Genomic DNA, 20,877 nt, shown 5'->3' on the forward strand with positions numbered 1-20,877 from the left:
AGAAGCCCCTGGGGTCCTCCCTCGTCTGCTGCTGGGCCCCCAGCTCCGGCAGGCGGACCGCGGAGAGCGCTGTCCCAGATCCGGAGATTCGCTTTTCCTTTGCAACTGCGGGGCTGGCGCGCGCGCGAGGGGTCAGGACCCCGGGCACTGGGGTCAATGCAACCAGGCCGGGTCCCTGGGGGGCCCCCAGGAGCCAACAGGGGTGTTCAAATCACCCTGCGGCCGCCTCCTTTTGCCTGGGACCCTTCCCTCGTCCTGAGAACAGGGTCTCCCCACATTTTTTTGGTTTTGTTTTTATTTCTTTTCCGCCTCTCTTTCTACTGCAAACAGAAATGGGACGATGGAGAGCGGGGTAGGAGCGGATCAGACGCCCAGAACTCAGCAGCCCGAGTCCGCACAGGGTTTGCAGGTGGTGGTGACCGCGCTGGGGACGCCAGGACGCGAATCAACCTCCGGGGCGCGCTCGGGGCCTGCGCTCAGAGCTTGGTGAGATCGGTTTTGAAACTTTCCTTTTCTTTTCCAGAAAGTTTTCCTTTCCTCCATCCCTCCCTCCTTCTCTCCCTTCCTTCCTTCCTTTCTTCTTTCTTTCTTTCTCTTTTTTCTTTCTCTTTCATTTCTTTCCTCTTCCTTCCCTCCCTCCTCCCCCTTCATCCTCCCTCCTCCTCCTGCTCCTCCTTCTACTCCTTTTCCTCCTCTTCCCGCTGCCATTTCTCTCTCCCCTTTGCGTTTTTATTCGCAGTCGTTGTTCTTGTCTATCCACTAGCTTCTCTGAAACCTGATTCTTTTGGGACACTTGGCAAAATGCATTTCATACAGGGAGGTAACCACATGCTAACAAGATACGGTGAGATGTAAAAAGTGTCTTTTCATCAGCTTGGTGTGCTGGTCTCTTCTCTCTCTTGCTTTCTCTTTCTGTCTGTCTCTCTGTCTCTATTTTTCTCTGTCTCTCTCTGTATCTCTTTCTATCTCTGTCTCTCTGTCTCTCTGTCCTCTCTTTTTCTCTGTCTCTGTCTCTCTGTCTCTCTCTCCTCTCTCTCTTTCTCTGTCTCTGTATCTCTGTCCATCTCTGTCTGTCTCTCTCCTCTCTCTCTCATCTCTCTCTCTTTTTCTCTGTCTTTCTCTGTCTCTCTGTCTCTCTCTGTATCTCTTTCTATCTCTGTCTCTCTTTCTCTCTCTCCTCTCTTTTTCTCTGTCTGTGTGTCTATCTCTGTCTCTCTCTCCTCTCTCTCTTTCTCTGTCTCTGTATCTCTGTCTATCTCTGTCTCTCTCTCTCCTCTCTCTCTCATCTCTCTCTCCTTTTCTCTGTCTTTCTCTGTCTCTCTGTCTCTCTCTGTATCTCTTTCTATTTCTGTCTCTCTTTCTCGCTCTCTTTTTCTGTGTCTCCCTGTCTCAGGGAAGCATCAATAAAATCTCAAGAGAGGTGCAGACCCTGCCTTCTGCCTGCAGCCGCCTGCTGTAAAATGTCAATGCAGAAATATTTCATAAAATCCACCCACTCTGCAGACTGGAGCTGCGGCCTTGGACAGCGTCTTGAATTCGCAACGAGAAACGTTGTGTGGTGGAAAAAGGTCTTACCTCGATTTCTAACACATTATCAAGCACGCGAATACTAGGTGTTCCCTGCCTGTCTTTAAACGGAAGGACAGGGAAAGAATTTAAGCTCTGCTGAGAGAGGGGAAAGGGCTTTATTTAGGTGAGGGGGTGAGGCCGCCGCCGTGCTCATCCCTGAGAAAGAGTTGGAGTTTTACAGAAAGATCATGTCTTTTACGTTGCCAGAAACTCTTACGAAAAGCGGGTGTTGGGAAGGCGGGAAACTGTGTCAGGAATTGGACGTGCCTGATTTCAAAGCCATTCGTCTGCAATGAGAATCACAACTCGGGCTTCCGTTGAAAAAGGGCCTTTGCTTTTTCTCCGAGGCTGAGGGGCCTTGAATAGCCACAGCTCCTGACTGGTGCCCCCGTTCTCGTTCCTGGGGGCTCGGAGACCCAGGTAGAGGGGAGTTTCCTACGAGGCAAAGGGGTCCAGGTTGCAGCCCAAGAAGGAACCTCAGGTCTGGGAAGGCCTGGGCCTCGCGGGACCCCCGGGAAGGTCTGGTCCTTGGAGTTGGAGAAGACACAGCTGAGCTGGGAGGACGGAGGGTTTTCGGTAGGGAGCCAGAGAGCAGCTTTGAGGGGTTTACTGAGCAGTCCCTGGGGACCAAGTTTCCCAGCAGAGGAACAGATGGGGAGGCCTTTAGAGGCAGGAAAGTTACCCGGCCTGGGAGGACCCCAGAAAGTTGCTCTAACCCAGAGATCCTTCTCCAAATCTCTCTCTCTGTCTCGGTCTCTCTCCCTCTTTCTCTCCCCCCTCCCTGTCTCCCTCTGTGCGTCTCTGTGTGCCCTGTCTCTCTGTCTCTCTTTGTCTCTCTCTGTATCTATCTCTGTCTCTCTTTTTCTCTCTCCGTCTCTCTGTCTCTCTCTCCCCGTCTGTCTCTTTCTTTCTCTCTCTCCATCTCTCTGTCTCTCCCTTTCTCTGTGTCTCTCCCTGTGTGTCTCTCTCTTTCTCCATTTCTCTGTGTCTCCTTGTCTCTCTGTTTCTCTATCTCTCTCCATCTCTCTCTCTCCGTCTCTGTGTCTCCCTGTCTGTCTCTCTCTTTCTCTGTCTTACTCACACCCTCAACCCACCGTCACTCATGTCCCCCCATTGCTCCACCATCTCACCCCAGTACACAGCTCAGCTGTCATCCTGGGTCCCCAGGCCCCGCTGGGGAGGAAGATGCGCCCTGGGGTTACGGGAGGAAGGGGACTCCCGGGCTCCTGGAGCCACACCCGCGCCCCTGTCCCCACCCTCCCGGCCTCTTCCCGACAGCGACGACCCGGCGAGGCGCCTTTGCATAATACATGGAGCTGTTTGTAATTCTCTGTGATATCTGGCGGCCCCCGCTTTGATGCGAGGGCGCAGTGACAAAGACCTGTTTGTTAACTTTCGAGGGCGTCTTTGACTTTGGTTTTGAAGTCTGGGGAGGTGGCAGCCCCCGAATTACTGGGAGGAGAAGGGGGAGGGAGGGGGGAGGCAGAAAAGGGGGGGAGGCAGACAGGAGGGGAGGGAGGTGGAGGCAGAGACGGAAAGAGGAAGATGGAGCAGGAGAAGGAGGTGCAGGAAAAAAAGGCAGAGACTGAGGAAGTGAGGGAGGGAGACAGATAGAAAGAGAGGAAGAAAGAAAGGAGAGAGAGAGGAAGGAAAGAGGGAGATGGATGGGGAGAAAGATAGAGGGGAAGAGAGAGAAAGGAGGGAGGAAAAGAGAGAGGAAGGAGGGACGGGGGGAAAGAAGAAGGAGAGAGGATGTGGGAAGGAGCGAAAGAGGGGCCGACAGCAGGCCTGGGGGCAGGGGTCTCGGGGAGGGAGGGAGGGAGGGAAAGAGGGACGGAAGGAAGGAAGGAAAGAAGGAAGGAAGGAAAAAAGAAGAGAGGGGAGAAAGGAGAAGCAGGAGAAAGTAGAGAAGGAAGAAAGACAAGAGAGGAAGGGAAAGGGGAGGAAGGAAGGAGGGAGGGAGGGAAACAGGAAAGCACGAAGGAAGGAGGGAGGGAGGAGGAGGGAAAAGGAGGGAGGAGGGAGGGAAAGAAGGACGGGAGGAGGGAGGGAGAGAAGGGAGAAGGGAAGGAGGGAGGGAGGGAGAGAAGGAAGAGGAAGAGAAGGAAAAAAGAAGCAGACAGCAAGGGAAGGAGGCAGGCAGGGAACAGCACAGCGGTTTCTCCGGCTCCTCAGCTCCTCCCCCTTCCCCTCAGCGCCTGACCCCCCAACCTGAACCTGACCGAGGCTGCTGGGGGCCCCTTCCCTGCGCCCTGGGGTCCGGGAAAACGGCTCACTTTCTTTCCGCTGAACGAGACCAGGGCCCGGCTCCCGAGCGCCAACCCCGGGCGCCTTCGAGGCTGGGCGGTCCCTGGAATCTCCCTCAAAAAACAGTTAAGGGAACCTCTCCAAAAATCACACCTCCCTCAGGACACTCCCCAACTCCAAACGCGATGGGAGAAGGAAAATGAGAGCATTTGATAGAAAATGAAAGAAAGGAAATAAGAAAGAAAGAAAGAGAAAGAAAAAGGAAAGAAAGAAAGGAAGGAGAGAGGGAGAGAGGGAGGGACACAGAGAGAGGAAGAAAGAAAAAGAAAGAAATAAGAGAAAGCAAAGGAAGGAAGGAAAGAAGAAACAAAGAAAGAAAGAAAAAGAAAGAAAAGGAGAGAGAGAGGGAGGGACAGAGGGAGAGACACAGAAAGAGAAAGAAAGAAAGAGAGAAAGAAAGAAAAGAAAAGAGGGAAAGGGAGAAAAAAATCCACTTTATTTGCAGAAGGTCCTTGGCAGGAACCGTGACGCGTTTGGTTTCCAGGACTTGGAAAACGAATTTCAGATCGCGATGGCGAACACCGGCTTCCCCTGAAGCACATTCAATAGCGAGAGGCGGGAGGGAGCGAGCAGCAGCACATCCCACCATGAAAACCAAAAACACAAGTATTTTTTTCCCCCAGTAAATACCCCAGACGCCAGGGTGACAGCGCGGCGCTAAGGGAGGAGGCCTCGCGCCGGGGTCTGCCGGGGTCCGGCGCGTGCAGAAAGAATTGATCTTTACGAACCGGATCTCCCGGGGACCTGGGCTCCTTTCTGCGGGCTCTGGAGACCCTGGAGGCGGCCCCGGGGATCCTCGGCCTCCGCCGCCGCCTCCCAAGCGCCCGCGTCCAGGTTTGGGGACACTCGGCCGCTTCTTCTTACTTTCGGGGATCCTCCAGCCGCGTTCCATCTCACCAACTCTCCATCCAAGGGCGCGCCGCCACCAAGTTGGAGCTCATCCTCTCCCAAGATCGTGCGTCCCCGGGGCGCCCGGGTCCCCCCCTCGCCATCTCAACCCGGGCGCGACCCGGGCGCTTCATGGAAAGATCCGGGCGCTTCATGGAAAGATCCAGGCGCCGGGCTCTGCGCTCCTCCCCGGGGCGAGGGGGGCCGGACGGCTGGGACCCTCCTCTCTCCAGCCGGGAACTCCTGCTGTCTCTGTCTCTCTCTGGAGGAAAACTGGAGTTTGCTTTTCCTCCAGCCACGGAGAGAACGCTGGTAACCTGTGTGGGGGGCTCGGGCGCCTGCGCCCCCCTCCTGCGCGCGCGCTCTCCCTTCCAAAAATGGGATCTTTCCCTCTTCGCACCAAGGTGTACGGACGCCAAACAGTGATGAAATGAGAAGAAAGCCAATTGCCGGCCTGGGGGGTGGGGGAGACACAGCGTCTCTGCGTGCGCCCGCCGCGGAGCCCGGAGACCAGTAATTGCACCAGACAGGCAGCGCATGGGGGGCTGGGCGAGGTCGCCGCGTATAAATAGTGAGATTTCCAATGGAAAGGCGTAAATAACAGCGCTGGTGATCCACCCGCGCGCACGGGCCGTCCTCTCCGCGCGGGGAGACGCGCGCATCCACCAGCCCCGGCTCCTCGCCAGCCCCGGCCCCAGCCATGGAAGAGCTCACGGCTTTTGTATCCAAGTCTTTTGACCAGAAAAGCAAGGACGGTAACGGCGGAGGCTGCGGCGGCGGAGGTAAGAAGGATTCCATTACGTACCGGGAAGTTTTGGAGAGCGGACTGGCGCGCTCCCGGGAGCTGGGGACGTCGGATTCCAGCCTCCAGGACATCACGGAGGGCGGCGGCCACTGCCCGGTGCATTTGTTCAAGGACCACGTAGAGAATGACAAGGAGAAACTGAAAGAATTCGGCACCGCGAGAGTGGCAGAAGGTAAGTTCGTTTGCGCGCGGGCTCCAGGGGGGCCCTCCTGGGGTTCGGCGCCTCCTCGCCACGAAGTCGGCCCCGCGCGCCCCTCGCTCTGCACATTTGCAGCGCCCGGCTCGCCAGGGTAAGGCCCGGGCGGTCAGGCTTTGCCTAAGAAAGGAAGGAAGGCAGGAGTGGACCCGACCGGAGACGCGGGGAACTCTTGGGGAGACCGGCCAGGGGTGGCGGGTGGGGAGGTGCGGGGGGACCCAGGGAAGGTCGCAGCGGGGGCCGCGCGCGTGGGCACCGACACGGGAAGGTCCCGGGCTGGGGTGGATCCGGATGGCTGTGCCTGAAGCTGTAGGGCCTGAGATATCTTTTTCATTTTCATTTTCTTTTCTTTCCTTTTTTTGTTTGTTTGTTTGCTTGAGACGGAGTCTCTCTCTGTCGCCCAGGCTGGAGTACAGTGGCGCGATCTCAGCTCCCTGCAACCTCCGCCTCCCGGGTTCAAGCGATTCTCCTGCCTCAGCCTCCCAAGTAGCTGGGATTACAGGCGCCCGCCACCACGCCCGGCTAATTTTTGTGTTTTTAGTAGAGACGGGGTTTCCCCATGTTGGTCAGGCTGGTCTCGAACTCCTGACCTCAGGTGATCCTCCCGCCTCGGCCTCCCAAAGTGCTGGGATGACAGGCATGAGCCACCGCGCCCGGCCTGGGTCCTGATGGCTTAGGATGTGGGTTTCTGTCTCTGCCTGTCCGCCTTGTATTTACGGTCACCCAGACGCACAGACGAGGTGTCTCCACGCGCCTTCCCAGCGCTCAGCGCCTGTCGGGCTCCCCGAGATCACGGGAAGACTCGAGGCTGCGTGGTAGGAGACGGGAAGGCCCCGGGTCAGCTCGGTTCTGTTTCCTTTAAGGAACGCTTCATTCTTACTTTCTTTTTTTCCTTTGAACCTCGAGGCTTGATCTTGGTGAAAGCTGTTGGGTCCATAAAAACTACTCCCGTGCCCGCAGGTGGCCGGGATCTGGATGGGGCGCGAGGGGCCCGGGGAAGCTGGTGGCTTCGCGGGCGCGTCCTAACTCAAGGTTGTCAGAGCGCAGCCGGTTGTGTGGGGCCCAGGGGAGCTCCCCTTTGGCCCTTGTTCCTGAAACCTCAGTGGTGGATCGTCCCGTGGTGGAAATCGGGGAGTAAGAGGCTCAGAGACAGGGGCTGGACCCGGGGATCTCCGTGCAAACAGGACAACTGGGCGGCATGCATCTTAAGAATAAAATGGGCTGGCTGTGTCGGGGCACAGCTGGAGACGGCTATGGACGCCTATTATGTTTTCATTACAAAGAGGCAGAGAATCTAGCCTCGGCTTTTGCTGATTCCCAGAGTTGAGGTGCGAGGGTGAATTCCCCAAAGGTAATTCTTCCTGAGACTCTGAGGCTACCTGCTCTCCGGGGCCCTGCATTTTGGGTGAGGAGTGGCCCCGGGAAATAGCCCTTGTATTCGTAGGATGCACCAGGCAGCTTCCCAAGGCCCTGAGTTTGTCAAAGCGGAAAGCTCGCTACGGTTTACAAAGCAGTCCCCGGTTTCTGACCGTCTAAGAGGCAGGAGCCCAACCTGCCTTACCTTAAGAGTTCTTCTCCACGCACTGCTGCGGGCACCCGGCACTGTAATTCATACACACAGAGTTGGCCTTCCTGGACGCAAGGCTGGGAGCCACTTGAGGGCCTGCATTTAATTTAAGAGGGTTCGCAGTGCCCGGCGGCCGGTTCTGTGGGGTTGCTTTTTGGTTGTGCTTCGCAGACACTGATTTGCTCCTCTGACCATGTGGCCGCGGACACAGGAGAGCAAAGTGTCCTGCAGGCCTTTCGAAAGTGAGAGGAAAATAAAGACCAGGCCAAAGACCCAGGGACACAGGAGAGGAGACAGAGAGTCCGCGCTACATTTTCCCCTTGGTTGGATGCAGAAAGACCCCCGGGCCAGGACTGCTACCCAGGCTACTATTTATTCATCAGATCCACGTGAAATGGAGGTTGGAGGACAGGGGAGACTCTGAGGGGAGTTTTTGGGAACAGCGTGTCCCCGCCGAGCCTGGGAACCCGTGGATTTTGCAAAGCCTGCGGGTGCTTGAGGACTTTGAAGACCAGTTTGTCAGCTGGGCTCAATTCCTGGGGTTCAGACTTAGAGAAATGAAGGAGGGAGAGCTGGGGCCGTCTCCAGGAAAAGATTCACTTGGGGAAAGGAATGGAGTGTTCTTGCAGGCACGTGCCTTTTAGGAGGTGAAAGAGAAGGTGAAATCCACTTTGGAATAAGCGTCCAGCACTGAATCTAGCTCGGGGTGGGGTGGGGGGGACCCTGGTGTGGGTGCTGCAAGGAGGGAAGACAGAACAGGGTGCTAGTATTTACCCCGTTCCCTGTAGACACCTTGGATTTGTCAGCTTTGCAAGCTTCTTGGTTGCAGCGGCCTTGCCTGTGCTTCTTTGAGACTGTTTCGAGACTAAACTTCCAAATGTCAGCCCCTTACCCTTGACAGCAAGGGACATCTAATTAGGGCATCGAGTGCTTTTCATCTGTGCTCAGCAGGCCCGAGAGGGGCATTGGAGATGCCACTTCCACCAGCCCTGGGTTGAAGGGGAGCGAGGGAGACACATTTCACTTAAACCCCTGAGCTTCATCAGGGGCTGAATGTCTAAAATGAGGAAGAAAAGGTTTTTCACCTGGAAACGCTTGAGAGCTGAGTTTTCTGCCCTTCTGACTCCCCCAGCCAAGACAGACAGGCCACCATTATTGGAGATGAGAAAGTGCCATTTCTGGCACCCTGGTGGGTTGGGTGCCCGACCGCGTGTGAAAAAGTGGGAAGGAGAGATTTCTGCGCACACGGTTCACCCCCCTCCAGGCGCGGTGGTGCATTCAGGTACTCAGACACGGTTCTGCTGTTCTGGTGAGAAACAGGCTTCGGTAGGGACTCCTAGCTCCGCCAAATCCCGGAGGGACCCCCAGCCCTCCTGCGCTGCAGCGGTGGGGATAGCGTCTCTCCGTAGGGCTAGAATCTGCAACCCGCCCCGGGCCCTCACCGTGTCCTTCCCGGGCGTCCCGCCGGGGATCCCACAGTTGGCAGTTCTTCCTGAAATTCTTTCCCTTAAAAATATGAGTTGACAACCCACTCTCCTTAAAAAAAAAAAAAAAAAAAAAAAAGAAGAAGGAGAAAAAAAGGTTAGGTTATGTCAACAGAGGTGAAGTGGGTAATTGAGGAAACGATTCGGAGATGAGGCCAAGAAAACAACGCTCGTGCAAAGCCCAGGTTTTTGGGAAAGCAGCGAGTATCCTCCTCGGCTTTTGCCTTATGGATCCCACGCGGTTTTTGCGTCAAAGCGCATTGGTTTTCGAGGCCCCCCTTTCCACCGTGGGATGCACCAAGGGGTTCGCCACGTTCCGCAAAACCTCCCCGCATCGCGCGCCACGCTGCCTGCGCGGAGGACCCCGCGGGCCGTGCTGGGGGAGGCGGGCGCGGGCGGAGAGGACCCCGGGAGCCTTTGGTGAGGCGCTCCCGGCCTCAGCCCTGTGCCCTCCGCTCCCCACGCAGGGATTTATGAATGCAAAGAGAAGCGCGAGGAGGTGAAGTCGGAGGACGAGGACGGGCAGACGAAGCTGAAACAGAGGCGCAGCCGCACCAACTTCACGCTGGAGCAGCTGAACGAGCTCGAGCGACTCTTTGACGAGACCCATTACCCCGACGCCTTCATGCGCGAGGAGCTCAGCCAGCGCCTGGGGCTCTCCGAGGCGCGCGTGCAGGTAGGAACCCGGAGGCCCGGAGCCATCGCCTGGTCCCCCGGAGCGCACAGCACGCGTACAGCCACCTGCGCCCGGGCCGCCGTCGTCCCCTTCCCGGAGCGCGGGGAGGTCGGGTGAGGGGCGGGCTGGGGTTCCTGGACTTATGGAGACGCCTGAGGCCTGTAGGATGGGTTCATGCGTTTGTTTGCACCAACAGCAAACAAATATATATATACATACATATGTTATACAGATAACAAATGAATACATGTTATACAAATATATATATTGTATAGATTATAGATATTTGTTTGTCCTTGGTGCAAACACACCCGGTGAACCCGTATATTGGCCCCTGACTGCCTTCGGTTCCCGTGGGATTGGTTACAGGGGCCAACACATGCAAACAAAACTTTCCCTGGATTATACTTGGGAGATGAAGCTACAGATGCGTTCGATGCAGAGTGTTTTACAAGATTTTTCATTTAAAAAAATGTATCTTTTGGCCCCTGATTCCCCTCCGTCTTCCCGTGTGGCTGCACTGAAAAGGTTTCCTTAGGATGAAAGGAGAGGGGTGTCCTCTGTCCCTAGGTGGTGAGAAATAGGGTCTTCTGTTTCCTCCCTTTTTTCACCCACCGTTTCTATCTCCCTCCTCCCCTCTCCAGCCTCGTCCTCTGCTACAAAGCACCCCCTCCTCCCTCCGGCTCTGGGGAGCGCAGGAGCGCGTTGGGCATCTGGATGAGCAGACACCATTAGCGGGGCACGGGCTCCCCGAGGAGCGCGCGAATTCACGGTGTCCCATCAGACCAGGCACTGGGGGGCGGAGGGGCCCTGGGTGTGCGCAGAGGGACAGAGGCCTCCTCGGCATTCTAAACATTAACTTAAAGGTATGAATTTATTTCAGGGGTGCTGGTGGGGGAGCCTCCAAATGGCTGTTTCCAGCCCCTACCTGACAGGTCAGCTCCCCTGGAAGGTCAACTCCTCTAGTCCTTTCTCCTGGTCCTGGGCAGGACGGAAGTGGGGGGAGACAGAGAGAGAGAGAGAGAGAGAGAGAGAGGGAGGGAGAGGGAGATGGCCAGGATCCCCGGACCCTGGGGACCCCGTCAAAAATAAATGAAATTAAGATTGCCGACCAGGGAGAGAACCGTGACAAAGCAAAGGGCGTTCAAAGCAAAGAGACGCATTGAAAGCCCGTTCCCGTAGGATTGGTTATGAGATCAACACATTCAAACACAGCTTTCCCTGGATTTTGCTTAGGAGAGGAAGATGCAGATGCGTTTGATGCAAAGTGTTTTACATCTTTCATTAGATGTGTATATATATAAACATATGTAAATATATATAAACATACATAAATATATAAACATATATATAAAGTATATAAACATATAAATATATATAAACACATATAGAATATATAAATATATAAACATATATAATATATAGATATATAAACATATATAATATATAAAATATAAACATATGTAATATATAGATATATAAACATATATAATATATAAATAAACATATGTAATATATAGATATATAAACATATATAATATATAAATATGTAAACATATATGATATATAGACGTATAAACATATATAATATATAAATATATAAACATATATACAGATATTATATAAGCATATATAAACGGATATATAAACATATATATAAATATATAAACATATATAAACACATATATAAATATATATAAACATATATATATATATATATTTTTTTTTTTTGGCCCCTGATTCCCTTTGGTTTCCGTGGGACGGTTATCCAGTCAACACATTCAAACACAACTTTTCCATCGAGGTTGCTTAGGAGATGAGGATACAGATGCGTTTGATGCAGAGTGTTTTACAAGCTCTTTCATTAAAAAATATATATATAGGTAGACATTTTGGCTCCTGATTCTCTTCCGTCGTTCCATGTGGCTGCATTTTAAAAGGCCTCCCTACGATGGTTAGGATTAAATAAACCCTCCCCAGGCATCTTTACCGAGGGCTGTGGTCCCCAAAACGATACAGCCCAGGAGGGAGAGAGGTTTTGGGGACTCGGAGGAAGGACCGTGTCCCTCCTTAGGGCGTCTGTGGCATCAGCAAGGGAAGGAAGCTGCATCAGACAGGGGTTTCCTCGCTGTCCAGCCCTCTGGCAGAAGATGGATTGGACTGCCCCGTATAAATTAATGAAAAGATTAAAGTTTCGCTAAAGGGGACATCAAGTTTATGTCATCTCCTGGTGTCTGTGGGCCTGGGATCTGTAATATATCCCAGCCCTTGATGTACTGTTTCTATAAAAATAAATTACTTGTAATTTAATTGCACACTCTTTCTTTCCGTAGTCTATTACCGACTGGAGCCCCTTAGTTCAGCTGCAGAAAATTGGTTGTGGGGTGTGTGCACAGACCCCGAGAACACACCCTAAAATAAAGACAAATCGGGGACAAGCCGGGGGTTATCGATTCAGGGGCCGCATGAAAATTTAACGACGGTCAAAATAATCATAAAAACAAACATGGGAATGGAATAAAAGACATAATTCTCCATCGCCGCGGGGGAAAATGATCCTACAATAAAGGCGAGCGGGCTTTGAGTGGTCGTAATAATCAATTAGTTCAAACACGGACGTCCCATGTTGAGGGGAAGGGGATGAGCAGGGACAGAAAACCAACCGTATTTTAATCCCATTTGTTGGGTAATGTGTTTCAGGACAGCCTGTCCCGTGCTGTGAGCGGATAGAGTTTCAATTTACTGCGAAAATGTGCTGTAAATAAATTGAGCATCCGATGGAAGCTGTTCCTGATTAACCTTTTATTTTTAGCGTAGCCCTGCAAAGTCCTATCACCCAGCTGTCAGGGTTCTAATCGAAAGTTATGAGACCACGGTGAGGGGCAGCCGGTAATTGAATTACAACAAATATCTTCGGGTTGATGGCGCAGAGCTAAATTAAATATCATTACTCACTGTCTGTAATGGAAATCAAAAGGAAATCGCATTACGGCATTTGTGAAAGAAAGCGGGGAGTGCTGTTTAATGAAGAAATAACTGTCTTAACCAGTGTCACACACTTCACTTACCATATTCGGGCCTAATTGGAACGGATCGTGAATCACTCCAAGACTGATTTATTAGCGCTTAACGCAGCGGCTAATTCATCACTTGGATTCTTCATCATTTTTTTTTTTTTCCTCTCTCCGTGTTGAAGGGAGAGTGAATGAGGCTTTCCACGTTTCAGTAGGATTTTCTTTTTTGAAAAATGCCTTCCAGAGGGCTTTTGGGTGGCTGGCTTGCTTTCTGGAGCCTGGAGGACACAGGCGGAGAGCGCAGGTGCCCACGGAGGACGCACAGTGACAGTCACTTGGACGGTCAGTGAAGGTGCAGGTCTGAAGGCACGAGCTTTGGAAATTATGGGTGAATTTCGATGTCAGCAGCAGGCAGGGGCCTTTTTGGCGGGGGGTGAGGGAGGGTGACTTTGCTGGGAAACAGGATCAGGTCTTCCAGGCGCGCTGCAGCCCGGCGGGACCCACTCTGGAAATGAAAAGCCACTTCCGAAAGGTGGGCGGGAGGCTCGGTGTTGGGTTCAAGACCAAGCTCACGTTGCGTTGTGTAGACCCCTGGGTGCTCCCAAACTCTGAGGGTTTTCCGAGGTTCCCTTTCATAGGGACACCGGCCCCGGGCCATGCACAGTGGGTAAGGGTGGCTGTGGACCGAGGGACCCAGCACGTGTCTTGCCCACAACAGCTGGAGTGACTAGTTCACTCACTGCCTTGGCTGAGGACGCCTGTCTGTGTATGAATTATTTCTCTTGGGCAGTGACTGCCTGTGGGTCAGGGTGCGGGTTTTCTGCCACAGAAAACCTGTTAGGAGGAGTTAAGCAACTAAGACTGTCAGGGAGGTGGCCAGATTACCAGGCATAGGCTCAACTCCCTGCATTCTCCAGCTGGTCTGTCTGGGGAGGAGGGGATTGTCAATACTGGGAGAGCGGAGGAGGATTGTAGGAGGTGAGAGGTGGGTGGAATTTGCACGCAAATCTTGACATGAGGCCTGTGTGAATTTCTCCAGCCTCCTGAGGATCCACTGCTCTATTGCACTCAACTTCTTGATAGCTTCCCCCAAGACTCAGAAGTCTTCAGAGGGTCAGAATACCCCTACCACAAAGCCTGCTATACTTGGGCGTCCTCATGACCCTCGGTCATGAATGGGGACCCTTGGTCATGAATGGGACTCCTTCAGCTCCCCAGGGCTTCCGAGGAGGCCGAGAAGGGCAAGACATTTTCTGGGCTTGGTGTGTCCAGAGCTAGATTGGAGAAGGGGCTGGATTTGGAACTCTTTAGCCATCAGCTCGCCCTCTGTCTTCGTGGTTAAAGTCGGAAGGTGGAAAGTTGGGTTCTCCTACAGGGTCTACAGGAGTTGGGGGACGGTGCGTCCACATAGAAAGCTGGAAAGTTCGACAGTCCACTTCCACTGTCTCGGAACTCACTTTTTCACCTTAAATTCATCAGTGTTAACGCACAGGTCTCACTTAGGCAGGGCACGGAGGGTTTAACAATTTCTAGTTCTAGGTCAGGTGCGGTGGCTCACACCTCTAATCCCAGCACTTTGGGAGGCCGAGGCAGGTGGATCACCTGAGGTCAGGAGTTCGAGACCAGCCTGGCCAACATGGTGAAACCCCATCTCTACTAAAATACAGAAATTAGCTGGGCGTGGTGATGCACGTCTGTAATCCCAGCTACTCGGGAGGCTGAGGCAGGAGAATCGCTTGAACCTGGGAGGTGGAGGTTGCAGTGAGGCGAGATCGTGCCACTGCACTCTAGCCTGGATGAGAGAGCAAGACTCCGTCTCAAAAACAAAACAAAAACCAAAAAACAAAACCCAATTTCCAGTTCTAGGTCAGGTGTGGTGGCTCACACCTCTAATCCCAGCACTTTGGGAGGCCCAGGCAAGTGGATCACCTGAGGTCAGGAGTTCAAGACCAGCCTAGCCAACATGGTGAAACCCCATCTCTACTAAAATACAGAAATTAGCCAGGCATGGTGGTGCATGCCTGTAATCCCAGCTACTTTGGAAGCTGAGGCTGGAGAATTGCTTCAACCTGGGAGGTGGAGGTTGCAGTGAGGCAAGATACTGCCACTGCACTCCAGCCTGGACGAGAGAGCAAGACTCCATCGCAAAAACAAAAAAAAGCAAAAACAAAAAACAAGAGACCAGCCTGGCCAACACGGTGAAACCCCGTCTCTACTAAAAATACAAACATTAGCCGGGCATGGTGGTGGGTGACTGCAATCCCAGCTACTCGGGAGGCTGAGGCAGGAGAATCGCTTGAACCTGGGAGGTGGAGGTTGCAGTGAGGCGAGATCGTGCCACTGCACTCTAGCCTGGATGAGAGAGCAAGACTCCATCTCAAAAACAAAATAAAACAAAAACCAAAAAACAAAACCCAATTTCCAGTTCTAGGCCAGGTGCGGTGGCTCACACCTCTAATCCCAGCACTTTGGGAGGCCCAGGCAAGTGGATCACCTGAGGTCAGGAGTTCGAGACCAGCCTGGCCAACATGGTGAAACCCCATCTCTACTAAAATACAGAAATTAGCTGGGCGTGGTGATGCACGTCTGTAATCCCAGCTACTCGGGAGGCTGAGGCAGGAGAATCGCTTGAACCTGGGAGGTGGATGTTGCAGTGAGGCGAGATCGTGCCACTGCACACCACCCCTGGTGACAGAGCAAGACTCGATTTCAAAACAACCACCACAACAAAGCAAAAGAAACAATTAAAAAAAACCCCAATTTCCAGTACCAGGTAGTCAGTGATGCAGGGCTGGAGACAGAGGGGCGGTAAGTGTCTGGGCACCCATCATCAGTCACCTCCCGGCTCCCAGAGGTGCAAAGTGCTTGGTTCATCCTCATGGGAAGGATGCTCTCTGGGGAGGCTGGGCTGGGTTCACAGGGCTCCACATCTCTCTCTGCTTCTCCCCAAGGTTTGGTTCCAGAACCGGAGAGCCAAGTGCCGCAAACAAGAGAATCAGATGCATAAAGGTGGGTGTCGGGACTGGGGGGACCTGAAGCTGAGGGAGCCTGCTCCAGCAGGGATGGGGGGCGACGAGGTGCTGGCTGCACTCAAGACCACCAAACTGACACCTGCTCCCTGTCGACACAGGCGTCATCTTGGGCACAGCCAACCACCTAGACGCCTGCCGAGTGGCACCGTACGTCAACATGGGAGCCTTACGGATGCCTTTCCAACAGGTAGCTCGCTTTTTCTTCCTCTGAGGATCCCTAGGGACCCGCCGCTCCCCTCCCCTTTCCCCTATTTGCTTCCCCATCCTGACACTCCTAGTCCCTCCCTGTCCCTGCAGACTTCTCAGCTGGCCCTCAGAAAAAAAGCAGTAGCTTTTCCAAGGAGCCATTTACAGACACCTTGGCACATATTAAATCAGGCTGGGCCAGGCGGGGTGTCTCACGCCTGTCATCCCAGTACTTTGGGAGGCTGAGGCGGGTGCGTCACCTGAGGTCAAGAGTTCAAGACCAGCCTGGCCAACTTAACGAAACCCCGTCTCTATTAAAAATACAAAAATTAGGCTGGGTGCTGTGGCTCAGGCCTATCATCCCAGCACTTTGGGAGGCCGAGGCAGGTGGATCACCTGAGGTCAGGAGTTCGAGACCAGCCTGGCCAACATGGTGAAACCCCGTCTCTACTAAAAACACAAAACTTAGCCGGGCATGGTGGCGCACACCTGTGATCCCAGGTACTTGGGAGGCTGAGGCACGAGAATCACTTGAACCTTGGAGGCAGAGGTTGCGGTGAGCCAAAATTGCGCCACTGCACTCCAGTCTGGGTGACAGAGTGAGACTCCAAGACTCCGTCCCAAAAAAAAAAAAAAAAAAAAAAATCAGGCTGTAAAACTCCACTTTTGGGAAGGTGAACACACACAAGCCCAAACAGAAATCTGGCAAAAACCAGAGGGGTGAAAAGTGCACCCAGTCAGGCACCCGCACCTGGCTTGCTGCCTGGTTAAGAAGGGCGGGTGCCTGCGCCTGGATATCAGAGATGGGACAGACACCCATTCCCTTTTCACCACCACCCCGGAGTGCCCGAGGGCCTGGGGCGTCTGCCTGGCCCCTGGCCCCTGGCCTGGGCTCTGCACCTCCGAGCTGGAGACACCCTACTCAGCTCCCCTTACTTTGAAGTGAGCAGCGCTTGGGTGCCCAGCTTGGATTTGGGGCTTCCAGGGAGTCACGGGTCGGTCGCGGAGCCCAAGCTTCCCAAGGGCGCCCCAGCCCTGCTCTGGCTTAGTAGGGGGGATAGGATGGGGGGAAGCGGGGAGCTGCGTGGAAGGAGGTGAAGCGTCACAGGAGGAGAGAGCGCAGCGCCCACGTGCTCCCTGCCTGAATGCGCAGGCGCCCCTTGCCCCTTAGGTCCCTAATTTGGGGGTCGGGAGTGCATGCGCGGGCGGAACGGGGTTGGGGGGGCTCTGGCAGGGCGGACGTTCTTCACCTCCGTTCTTCACCGTTTTATTCCAAGGGGACAGGCTGGGGTTTGTATTTGGGAGCGTGTTCGGCGAAGGGCCGGAGGTCCCACCCCTCTGGCTGCAGCCTCAGGTGGCTGAGGGTGTAGGGGCTTGGAGGGTGGCGGTGGGGAGCGGAAGGTATAAACGTATAAATCATAAATGAACAACTCAGAAATGGGCCCCGAGCGCTGGTCGCCGCGAGCTCTCCAGCTGTCCCTGGCCCAGGCCCGAAGGAGAGGGGTCCGCATCCCTCCTCTCCTGGGTACCTGGCCTCGAGGTGGGGGAGCCAGCCCACTTCTTGTACCGTCTCTTGCCGACGGCAGGACCCAGTGAAATTAGGCCGTTGGAGCCCGCAGGCCTGCCTGGCTTTGCGCACCGGAGTCTTGGGGACCTGGTGTTCCGGGAGAGACTTGGGGACCTGGTGTCCTAGGAGAGGCTTGGGGACCTGGTGTCTCTGGAAGAGGTTTGGACACCTGGTGACCCGGGAGAGCCTTGGGGATCTGCTGTCCCGGGAGAGCCTTGGGGACCTGGTGTCTCTGGAAGAGGCCTGGGGACCTGGTGACCCAGGAGAGCCTTGGGGATCTGGTGAACCGGGAGAGGCTTGGAGATCTGTTGTCCCAGGAGAGGCTTGGAGACCTGGTGTCCCTGGAGAGGCTTGGGGACCTGGTGACCCGGGAGAGCCTTGGGGACCTGGTGACCTTGGAGAGGCTTGGGGACCTGGTGTCTCGGGAGAGCCTTGGGGGCCTGGTGACCCGGGAGAGCCTTGGGGACCTGGTGTCCCTGGAGAGGCTTGGGGACCTGGTGACCCGGGAGAGGCTTGGAGACCTGGTGACCCAGGAGAGTCTTGGGGACCTGGTGTCTCTGGAAGAGGCTTGGACACCTGGTGTCCTGGGGAGAGGCTTGGGGACCTGGTGTCCCATGAGAGCCTTGGGGACCTGGTGTCCCGGGAGAGGCTTGGACAACTGGTGTCCTGGGGAGAGGCTTGGGGACCTGGTGTCCTGGGAGAGGCTTGGGGACCTGGTGTCCCATGAGAGCCTTGGGGACCTGGTGTCCCGGGAGAGCCTTGGGGACCTGGTGTCCCGGGAGAGGCTTGGGGACCTGGTGTCCCAGGAGAGCCTTGGGGACCTGTTGTCCTGGGGAGAGGCTTGGGGACCTGGTGTCCCAGGAGAGGCTTGGGGACTTGGTGTCCCGGGAGAGGCTTGGAAATCTGGTGTCCCGGGAGAGGTTTGGAGACCTGGTGTCCCAGGAGAGGCTTGGGGACCTGGTGTCTCGGGAGAGCCTTGGGGACCTGGTGTCCTGGGGAGAGGCTTGGGGACCTGGTGACCCGGGAGAGCCTTGGGGACCTGGTGTCCTGGGGAGAGGCTTGGGGACCTAGTGTCCTGGGGAGAGGCTTAGGGACCTAGTGTCTCGGGAGAGCCTTGGGGACCTGGTGTCTCGGGAGAGCCTTGGGGACCTGGTGACCCGGGAGAGCCTTGGGGACCTGGTGACCTTGGAGAGGCTTGGGGACCTGGTGTCTCAGGAGAGCCTTGGGGAGCTGGTGACCCGGGAGAGCCTTGGGGACCTGGTGTTCCAGGAGAGGCTTGGGAACCTGGTGTCCCGGGAGAGCCTTGGGGACCTGGTGACCTTGGAGAGGCTTGGGGACCTGGTGTCTCGGGAGAGCCTTGGGGACCTGGTGACCCGGGAGAGGCTTGGACACCTCGTGTTCCAGGAGAGGCTTGGGAACCTGGTGTCCCGGGAGAGCCTTGGGGACCTGGTGACCTTGGAGAGGCTTGGGGACCTGGTGTCTCGGGAGAGCCTTGGACACCTGGTGTCCCTGGAGAGGCTTGGGGATCTGGTGTCCCAGGAGAGGCTTGGGGACCTGGTGTCCTGGGGAGAGGCTTGGGAACCTGGTGTCCCCGGGAGAGGTTACGGGAGCTGGTTGGAGGAGAGAACGTTGGGAGCCGAAGTCCCTGAATCCCTGCAAAGAGAGCGCATCTGGAGCTCCCCCGAGGGCGTTCCAGATGTGGGCCCCCCTCCCATGCGCTTTGCAGGGAGCTGTTCGGATTCCCCTGGCCCGGCTCGCATCCAGAGGCAGCGCCAGTTCTGGGCCAGGGGGAAGGAGAAAAGTCGGGTGTGGGGTCGTCTCCAGGGCTGGAGAAGGGGCAACACTCCCTAGGGGAGAAGAGGCACGTTGGGGGTTTCCGGGGGCGCGGGGCGGAGCAGGCCCCCCAGTGCCCATCCTGCGCCCTCACCCCGCCGGGTCCGCTCCTGCAGGTTCAGGCTCAGCTGCAGCTGGAAGGCGTGGCCCACGCGCACCCGCACCTGCACCCGCACCTGGCGGCGCACGCGCCCTACCTGATGTTCCCCCCGCCGCCCTTCGGGCTGCCCATCGCGTCGCTGGCCGAGTCCGCCTCGGCCGCAGCCGTGGTCGCCGCCGCCGCCAAAAGCAACAGCAAGAATTCCAGCATCGCCGACCTGCGGCTCAAGGCGCGGAAGCACGCGGAGGCCCTGGGGCTCTGACCCGCCGCGCAGCCCCCGCGCGCCCGGACTCCCGGGCTCCGCGCACCCCGCCTGCACCGCGCGTCCTGCACTCAACCCTGCCTAGAGCTCCTTCCGCGGCCACCGTGCTCCGGGCACCCCGGGAGCTCCTGCAAGAGGCCTGGGGAGGGGGCTCCCGGGACAGTCCACGCACCACCCAGCCAGACCCTCGCGGAGATGGTGCAGAAGGCGGAGCGGGTGAGCGGCCGTGCGCCCAGCCCGGGCCTCTCCAAGGCTGCCCGTGCGTCCTGGGACCCTGGAGAAGGGTACACCCCCGCCTCGCTGCGTCTTCCTCTGCTATACCCTATGCATGCGGTTAACTACACACGTTTGGAAGATCCTTAGAGTCTATGAAACTGCAAAGATCCCGGGGCTGGTCTCCGAGGAAAATGCCATTTCTTCGTTGCCAGCGATTTTCTTCACCACCATACTCCTTCCTTCATCCCAAGAGGCTGCGGAACGGGTGTGGATTTGAATGTGGACTTTGGAATCCCAGGAGGCAGGGGCCGGGCTCTCCTCCACCGCTCCCCCGAGCCTCCCAGGCAGCAATAAGGAAATAGTTCTCTGGCCGAGGCTGAGGACGTGAATGGGGGCTTTGGAAAGGGAGGGGAGGGAGACCCGAATCTCCCACGTTGTGAATCCCACGTTCCGGGGACCCGAATGAGGACCATGATGCTCGTGTACACGTCTGGCCCCACACAGCACCGGACAGAGCTGGGATGCCTTGTGGCATAGAACAGGCGACTTTATAACTTTTCCAGTATTTGATTCCCAAATTGGGTTTGGTTTTGTTTTGCATTGGTTTTTTTTTTTTGCTGTGTTACAGGATTCAGACGCAAATGACTTGCATAAGAGACGGACGCGTGGTTGCAAGGTGTAATACTGATGCAGCATTAACTTTAGTGACATGGAATGAAGTGCAATATTATAAATATTATAGATTAAAAAAGAAAAATAGCCGTGCACTCTTGACCCCGTCAGCGTCCAACGTGTAAAAGGCGTTACCTCTTCTCGCAGCGCTGGCCGCCTGGCCACTGAGGGCCCCTTGCAAAAATCACGGGTGTAGAGATTGCCGTGGGCGCGGTGGCAGTGTGCTTGTGTTTCTGAAGGGAGATAAAAGAGAGCAGGGTGGTGTCAAGATATCAGTTTGGTACCTGAGCTGTTTGTGGTTGGGAAGAGTAAAAGCTAGGGAGAGATTCAGAGAGTTTTAAAGTTTTTGCAGATGGAGGTGGTTCCAGCTTTTCTTTCTCCCCTACTCCATCTTCTGCATTCTCCAGTTTGTTCTTTTGTTTGTTTCTTTGTTTTTTATTTTTGAGACAGAGTCTGGCTCTGTCACCCAGGCTGCAGTGCAGTGGCCTGATCTCGGCTCACTG

At 55.2% G+C, this 20,877-nt stretch overlaps 1 protein-coding gene across 2 annotated transcripts in view; it reads left to right on the top strand.

Moving 5' to 3' along the window:
• Positions 1–223: 223 nt before the first annotated feature.
• Positions 224–20,877, top strand: part of LOC100451197 (short stature homeobox protein) — a 28,490-nt gene continuing 7,836 nt past the window's right edge. The window contains exons 1-5 of one of the 2 annotated variants that reach the window (XM_063721452.1): positions 224–486; positions 5,033–5,741; positions 9,284–9,492; positions 15,458–15,515; positions 15,637–15,725. In XM_063721452.1, coding sequence (XP_063577522.1) covers positions 5,465–5,741; positions 9,284–9,492; positions 15,458–15,515; positions 15,637–15,725 — 633 coding nt within the window. In that variant the 5' untranslated portion in view covers positions 224–486; positions 5,033–5,464. Of the gene's footprint in view, positions 487–5,032; positions 5,742–9,283; positions 9,493–15,457; positions 15,516–15,636; positions 15,726–19,240; positions 19,587–20,877 lie in introns of those variants that run through there. The other variant, XM_054545307.1, reaches the window with a different exon arrangement.

Source organism: Pongo abelii, chromosome Y (assembly GCF_028885655.2).
Source record: "Pongo abelii isolate AG06213 chromosome Y, NHGRI_mPonAbe1-v2.0_pri, whole genome shotgun sequence".
NCBI lineage: Eukaryota > Metazoa > Chordata > Mammalia > Primates > Hominidae > Pongo > Pongo abelii.